The sequence below is a fragment of the Pituophis catenifer genome, unplaced genomic scaffold, assembly GCF_029215685.1.
Source record: "Pituophis catenifer annectens isolate HBS135680 unplaced genomic scaffold, rPitCat1.0.hap2 SCAF_8, whole genome shotgun sequence".
NCBI lineage: Eukaryota > Metazoa > Chordata > Lepidosauria > Squamata > Colubridae > Pituophis > Pituophis catenifer.
In genome coordinates this window covers 75,799,181-75,807,609 of record NW_027256888.1, presented here as the reverse complement: position 1 = coordinate 75,807,609, position 8,429 = coordinate 75,799,181, and the positions used below count along the sequence as shown (strand labels likewise).

At 44.0% G+C, this 8,429-nt stretch overlaps 1 protein-coding gene across 1 annotated transcript in view; it reads right to left on the bottom strand.

The window, feature by feature from the left end:
* The window catches only part of CCNI (cyclin I), a 73,394-nt gene continuing 64,965 nt past the window's right edge, over positions 1–8,429 (bottom strand). Inside the window, exons 5-7 of the mRNA XM_070948713.1 lie at positions 5,903–6,043; positions 4,318–4,548; positions 1–1,935 (exon numbers count right to left, since the gene is read on the bottom strand). Coding sequence (XP_070804814.1) covers positions 1,480–1,935; positions 4,318–4,548; positions 5,903–6,043 — 828 coding nt within the window. The 3' untranslated portion in view covers positions 1–1,479. The remainder of the gene's footprint in view (positions 1,936–4,317; positions 4,549–5,902; positions 6,044–8,429) is intronic.

Sequence of the window (8,429 nt, the reverse complement as noted above, 5' to 3'; positions counted from 1 at the left end):
TGAAGGACAACGTATTTGTTTTTATTGCTACCCGAAGCCTTTCTCCGCGAGACTGGCAAACACAGTACCTTCCACGAGGGGAACTGTGAAGAGAGCTTTAAAATCAAGGAGATCCTTTCAAAAGAAGGCTATTCCAAGAAGCAGTGCATTTAGAATCGAAACAGAAGATCTTTAAAAGTCTTTTTTTTTTTCTTCCTTTCTTTTTGTCCCTGTCTTAAAAGTTGTAAATTTACACAAACATAAAAGGTCAGGGAGAAAACATAAGGAAAGGGGAAATCTAAGATCGTTTATACACAAAGCTACAAAAATGGCCTAAAGGACACAGGTGCTTTCAATGCCCACCATTTGTTTTGTTTCGTTTATATTTTGCATTTGATGCACAAAACTTTTTCTGTATATAAAAACACAAAGGAAGGCGTTACGTTTCGGTTTGGTCAGTCCACAAACGGCAGCCAAAGAGGTTTTCTGTAAAATTAAAATCGTAATTATTGTTCAGCTTAACCCTTTTCCAAACCCAAACATAGAGCCGTTCTCAAGTGTCCATTTTTTTTTTACTTCCTACGAATAGGACAGCTTATACAAAGGTTTTTTCGTTAAAAAGGAAAGCTTAATTTTTAAAAGCAAGTTTTAGTTTGAAGCTACCACAGTCAAAAGACCAAAAGCGATCGAATGACAGAAAAGAGGAGAACTCGACAAAAGAGAAAATGTTTTCTCTTTTGTTCGTGAAAGATTATCAAGGGAATCTTACCCAAAATAAAAGTGCAAAACAAAACAAAACAAAACAAAAATATCTAGGAAGTCATACAATTTTGGAAATCATTTTTAAAAGAAGTTATAGGCGAAGGGAGTTCTTTTTAAAAAAAAAAAAAAGGAAGGAAATTTGGAAGAGAACACAGACAGAAATCTGAAAAGCATTCAGCACACTCCGTGTCAATTCTTCAAAACAAGACGTGAGAGATTACGATACACAACAGTCGATCGAAACGGTGGAAACGAACAACACTACAGAAAACGATTTTTTGCTACTATTATTTTTTTTTTTTGGTTGGTTTTTGGGGTCTTTTTTTTTTTTTTAAAGGACTTAAAATCAAGAGTTTTGAATGTGGAACAGAGTTAAAACTATCATTAGCCGCCAAAGGAAAATGAGGGAAAAGGGGGAAGATATATATATATATTGTGTGTGGTTTTTTTTTTTAAAGGATAGCTAGCTCCCTTCTGCTTAACCCTGTTAAGGTACGGCCTTCCCACCATTAGCCCAAAAGGCCAGTGGCTGCCTGATGTTGGTTGCATCTGCATGAACAGCCTTTCCACCGAAGGCGCATGAAGACATAGGACTACACCCATGTTTCTCAACCTAACCAACTTGAAGATGTGTGGACTTCAACTCCCAGAATTCCCCAGCCAGCTCTGCTGGCTGGGGAATTCTGGGAGTTGAAGTCCACACATCTTCCAAGTTGCTGGAGTTTGAGGAACACTGGACTACATGACAGAAACAGGCTGCAATGGAGGGCAAGAAGAAATGCTCCCTCCTTGCCACGAGACGTCGACACCACACCCGGCGGCGGCTTTGCCATCCCCGCCATCCGGAGGACTCTCTTCGTTGTACAGCCGCTTGATCCCGTCGTAGAAGTCGTCCACCTCCATCTCTTCCACTTTGCGCTTGGCCGTCGCGGGTTTGCACCTGCCGGGAGGGAGCCGGCGGCGGCAGAGCGAGGCGGATCCTTTGGCTGGCACTACCGGCTTGTTGCTGTTGTCCTGCAAATCGGGGACTGGGACCGCGGGGGCGTGGAATCGGAAGGCCCCCGTGGGGCAAGTCACCAGGTTGTGCTTGAGGGGACTGTAGACGTAGACCGAGTTGGGCAGCAGAGGAGGCTGCAGAGTGCAAAGGTGCTTGGATACCAACTCCCGACAGTGGATCAGCTGGGAGCTATCCATCTGGGTTGGGGGGGAAGGAGAAAAAAAAAACGATTCTTTAAAGTTGTTACTTTTGGGATTGGAAGCATTGGAAGGGACTTTAGAGATCATCTAGTCCAGGGGACCCCGGACTGTGGCCCATTATTGTGCTATGGCCTATTCCAGTGATGACTAAACTTTTACGTCACTGCGTGCTGGAAATAGCACCCAAAACCATCCGGTCTACACCGTGTAGCTTCGCTGGCCTTCGCATGCACAGGAGCACCGTTTTGGCACATACCCAAACTTCCGGTTTCTGGTGCAGATGCACGCCTGACGAACAGCTGGCCATCACACATGTGCACAACAGAAACCTGTAAGTTTGGTTGCCGGGGCGTATGCGCACCAGGACGCTGCTCTTTTGGCACTCCTGCACGTGTGAAGGCCAGCTGACTGGCGCGCATGTGCACAGGAACACGGGAGAGGAGCCAGCGAGGATGCACGTCCCACGCAGGATGGTTCTGCATGCCACTTCCAGCATGCGTTCCATAGCTTCGCCAACACAGACCTATTCGGAACGGGGCCACGCAAGAGGCGGACTGGTGTGCACGCGCAGCTCAACATGCAGTCCAGCTGTGTGTGCAAGCACGAGAGCCGGCCTGCTACACGCATGAGTTGAGCTGCACATGTGCCAGCCCACCTCTTGCACAGCCCAGGTCCCCTCTCCGCCCCCCCACCCCCAGCCAAACCGCAAAGGTTAGGGACCACTGATCTAGGCCAACATATACAAGAGGGTATCAACCTATTCTCCTAAGCACTGGAAGGCAGGACAAGAAGCAATGGATGGAAACTAATCAAGGAGAGAACCAACCTACAGTAGTGGCCAAAATTGTGGAAACCTTTTGAGAAAAGTGTATTTTCTAAAACTAGCTAATAATACCACTTTTTTTGTAGCAGTACCATAAAATTATATATCAATTGAAAAATAATTTAATAAAGAATGTAATGCAATAACTTTTATGAAGAGTTTGCTATTAGAATAGCAATTACAGTGTAAAGAAGAAAAACGAAACATGGAGAAAAAATGAGATATTCAAAAATTATCACCATGTCAGTAAATACTTCGTTGGGTAACCTTTAGCATGAATTACGGCTTTACAACGTCTTCCCAACTAAAGTCTTTTAGTTCTGCAGCTGTTATTATAATGTGAGACCAAGATTGAAGGATGGCTTCTATTTACTGGGTTTTATTGCTGGGTGGCTTCTGACTAACAAGTTTCTTTAGTCAGCTCCATAGATTTTCAATTGGGTTAAGGTCTGGGCTATTCCCAGGTCATTCCAGCAGTGGAATAGGATTATCTTGAAACTCCAAAAAAAAAAGTGGGGTTATTAGCCACCGAACCTCAAAAATACACTTTTCCCAAAAGGTTTCCACAATTTTGGCCACTACTGTACAACTAAGGAGATATTTCCTGTTATTGAGAACAATTAATCACCGGAACTGCTTGCCTCCAGAAGTTGTGAATGCTCCAACAAGTTCCTTCCAACTCTGCTATTCTGTAGGATTTCTAGTGATGGTGATAGTGAACTCGTGACATGCCTATCACAAGTGACACCCTATGTCATTTTTCGTGACATGCCAAAACTGGATGTTGCACAAGAGGGCCTTGCTCTCACGAAGCCACTGAAGTGTCCAAAAATTCACACACATTTTTCTGAGGCTCCAGAGGACCCGTGAGAACAGGACCTCTGAAAACCCCTTTGGAACTGGAGTTAAAATAAGAGCAATCCCTACACCCTTCTAGCACTGATGATGTTACCTAGTTTGGTCATGAAATGTCTGTAAGCCCAAAGAGCACCAAGGACCCCAAAGTAACTCCAAGTACAGAGGCCCATTTGCTCATTGCGGTCCCATCCCAGGGACTCGCAGCTGAACAAGTCTTTGGTTCCTGCAATTTACAGATTAACAGAGTTGGAAGGGACCTTGTAGGTCATCTAGTCCAACCCCTCCACCCAAGCAGGAGACAATACACCGTTCCTGACAAATGGCAGTCCAGTCTCTTCTGGAAAGCCTCCAGTGATGAAGCTCCCACAACTTCCAAAGGCAACTTCTGTTCCATGGGTTGATTGCTCTCACTGTCAGAAAATGTCTCCTTATTTCTAGGTTGAGTCTCTCCTTGATCAGTTTCCATCCATTATTCCTTGTCTGGCCTTCAGGTGCTTTGGAGAATAGCTTGACTCCCTCTTCTCTGTGGCAGCCCCTCAAATATTGGAAGACTGCTATCCTGTCTCCCCTGGTCCTTCTCTTCACTAGACTAGCCATGCCCAGTTCCTGCAACTCTTCTTCACATGTTCCAAAATTCCAAGACAGCATCAAGATAAAAGCTCCACCTTTTCACCTAAGGTTCAAAGGTCTGGTCCTACCTGTGCCTTGTGGAGCAGCTCAATGATGAGAGCCAGCCAATCAGGGATCAGCTTCTCCACTTCCAGGCTCACAATGGCCAGAGCCAACATGGAGCCCTTGAACTGAAGGAGTTGGTAGCAGGCTAGGCAATGCAGTAAGTGCTTGGTCAACAAAGCAACGTGCTGGGACGGATTCACCTTGGGCAAGCTGGTTAGCAGTTGAGGCCTGGTGGACAAGGCGACTGCATGGAACTGGAATGCGATGAGAAAGAGAAGAGTGAACCTTAGCATCTCACCTGGGGAAGGCATGTTCTGATCTGCAGGTAAGCTCCAAATCTTCTCTCCCTTCTTTTGACACAGGGGTTTTATTGGGAGTGATGGTGCTAGGAAGTTTATTTTCTCTCTAGCGGATTCTTCCACTTCTGTTTTATGTCCTGTTTTAGACTGCAGTTTATTCCATTCTCCCCTTTTTCCGTTTTTTTTTTCCCTCTTAATTTTTTAGGTTTTTCTATGACAGGTATTTCTTTATTGAATCAATATCCTGCCTTTATTATTCTTTTTATATACAACTCAAGGCAGCCTAAAATATGTGTGTCAGGTTTCGAGGTCGTCTCAAATAAATTGCATTTCAAACCAAGTCTTTGATGAAAAACTCCCATTTATTAAGCACGACATTCTAACTCCGACTCCATCGCAGCCAACACTGACTTCCAGACCCAAAACCCTCCCTTTCCATTCCCCACTCCTCTGCACTCATTGGCCATCTTCCAAGTCACTCTACTCCTAATCTACTGCTCCAGCTCAAAGGAATTTCCCCCCTTCCATCCCATCTCCTAGGGCAGTGATGGCTAACCTTTTTGCCATCACATGCCAAAAGCGGGAGGAGCGCAGGGGTGTTGCGCATGCATGTGCCCACACCCATAATTCAGTGCACCCTGCCCTACCGTGCATGTGTGTGCGACCCCCCGCGCTCTCCCTGCTATTGGCACGCGATGGCACAGTGGGACTAGAAGGCCCGTTTTTCGCCCTCCCTAGGATCCAGAGCCTTTCTAGGAGCCTGGGAGAGCCTTTCTAGGAGCCTGGGGAGGGCAAACCCCCCCCAGAGGCCCTCTGGAGGCCAGAAATGGCCCATTTCCCGACTTCCGGTGGGCCCGGAAGGCCCGAAAATCAGCTGGCCTGCATGTGCATGCGCACTGGAGCTGAGCTAGGGCAATGCTCGCGTGCCCACAGATATGGCTCCGCGTGCCACCTGTGGCATGCATGCCATAGGTTTGCCATCATGGTCCTAGGGGATATTATCTCCAGGGAAAATAAGTAGGTGAAAAGTCAAACGTCCCTTTCCAGATGCCTCCGCTTCTCCTTCTTATGTCAGCACTAGAGTAAATGCAGCTTGAAGTGCTGACAATGTGATTCAAAAGGAGGGCTAACATACTTACTCTGATGGTACCCTGAAATCCGTTTAGGGGGAAAAAAATCTGGCAAGTATCATTTGGGGGGGACGGGGACGGGGGGGACAATTGAGAGACTAAAACCAGCCATCTTTCCTGCACCCTCCAGCTGAGACATGTTTCTAACAGTAGAATAAGTTTTTGTCCCAAATATTTACAATGTGAAGGAAATCCAACGCAGTTGCCGTGTGAAGATCCCAGTTCAACTTATCCAGAATAATCTTCTCCATTCTCCGAATCTCTGCTGGAGAACAGCCACAAAAACTGTCTCTGGCCAAGATCTTCAGCACTGGAATCTTCTGAAAGATTAAAGCAGAGAAGAAAATGGGGATTAAGAGCATCCTTCAAGAAACGCCCTGCAGACCATTGAGGAAAAGCGTTCCCAATCTGGCAACCTTCCAATGGTGCTAAACTACCATAACCGAATTGGAAGGGACCTTGGAGGTCTTCTAATCCAGGGGTCTCCAACCTTGGCAACTTTAAGACTTGCGGACTTCAACTCCCAGAGTTCCTCAGCCAGCTGAGGAACTCTGGGAGTTGAAGTCCGCAAGTCTTAAAGTTGCCAAGGTTGGAGACCCCTGTTCTAGTCCAACCCTTGCTCAAGCAGGAAAGGTAGTCCTAGACTTACAACAGTTCATTTAGTGACCATTCAAAGTTGCAACAGCACTGAAAAATGTGACTTGACCATTTTTCAACTTTACAACCTTTGCAGCAATCCCCGTGTGGTCAGGTGATCAAAATTCAGAGCCTTGGCAACTGGTTCTCTATTTATGACCATTGCTGTGTCCGTCCGTCCGTCCCCCCACAGGCATTGTCATGGGTTGCAGAAGCACAAAAATGTATTTTTGGGCTTCTGAATTCTGCTTGTTGTTTAAAAGGCACAGAAGAGGAAGAAAGAACCTCATTGAAGAGACAAAAATGTGGGGTTATTTTGAGACAGCATTAAGAAGCTTGCCCATTGATGGCTTTAGGGCCTAGCAAATGGTGATGATCCTGAGTGGAAATAAATATTGGTAAACATGGAGCTCATTTCATAAATCAAATTAAAATAAATTAAAATAAATAAATAAAATAAATTTCAAGAATGATTTCCTTTGTTTGCTTTATTAAAACATCCTTATCAAAAATCAAGTTATGCAGGTGGAGCCATGACTTTTTATTCAAACTGGAATAACCCAGACTTGATACCTAGAATAACCCAGAATAGTAGTAACTGTGAGAGGGATCTTGGAGTCCTAGTGGACAACCATTTAAATATGAGCCAGCTGTGTGCAGCAGCTGCCAAAAAAGCCAACACAGTTCTAGGCTGCATAAACAGAGGGATAGAATCAAGATCACGTGAAGTGTTAATACCACTTTATAAGGCCTTGGTAAGGCCACACTTGGAATATTGCATTCAGTTTTGGTCGCCATGATGTAAAAAAGATGTGGAGACTCTAGAAAGTGCAGAGAAGGGCAACAAAGATGATTAGGGGACTGGAAACTAAAACATAGGAAGAACGGTTGCAGGAACTGGGTATGTCTAGTTTAATGAAAAGAAGGACTAGGGGAGACATGATAGCAGTCTTCCAATATCTCAGGGGCTGCCCCAAAGAAGAGGGAGTCAAGCTATTCTCCAAAGCACCTGAGGGCAGGAGAAGAAGCAATGGGTGGAAACTAATCAAGGAGAGAAGCAACTTGGAACTAAGGAGAAATTTCCTGACAGTTAGAACAGTGAATCAGTGGAACAACTTGCCTCCAGAAGTTGTGAATGCTCCAACACTGGAAGTTTTAAAGAAGAGGTTGGATAACCATTTGTCTGAAGTGGTGTAGGGTTTCCTGCCTAAGCAGGGGGTTGGACTAGAAGACCTCCAAGGTCCCTTCCAACTCCGTTATTCTATTCTATTCTATTGATGAAAGGAGATAATGACAAGACAGGCTGACTTGGTGGAGAAAGTGTAAGCCAACTTTCTAATACCATCAATCTTGGTAAATGTTTGTGCTAACTGAACTTTGGAAACAACGTTTCCCCCGGTCCCTGATCAAAATTTAGGCAAAATCAGAGTTTTAGTAGCAGGCAGTATGGAAAGGTGTAAAGGTACCATAATTTCTTTTAAAAAGTTTAAAAGTTGTTAAAAAGTTGTTTTAAACAAAATTGAAGGACCCACATAATGTCTACACAGGGAAAAATTTTAAGGTGTTGATATTGACTTTTAAAGTCACAGTTTACAGCATGATTTCCTAAGCAATCTCTCTCCCATTTCATTATGCCAGGAGAATCTCCTTCCACATTAGATGAAAGAAGTTTTATGTAAGCTTAAAGATTAAAAAGAATAACTTTAATTTTTGGAAAAAGAAAACAGCAAAAATGGATATTAGAAATCTTGATTTTGGAAAACTAAGGTGTTAGATAGACTTTTGAAATTATTTGTAAAAAAAATCCTCCCATGGGAAAATTTTGCTAATTGGAAAACAAACAGATGGTAAGAGGGGACCAGAGAAAACTAAGGATTATAATTAAAGAAGAGACCCATTAAAACAATGGAACAATATTATTTGACTTCAGAAAAATAAAATAAAAAGACTGATTGGAAACAATGTACTCAAAAATTACTTAATAGATTGTCTGATACCATAAAAGACGATATAGAAGAACAACGGATTTTACTGGAGAGACTGAGGCTGATTTGAATATGGATTTGGATG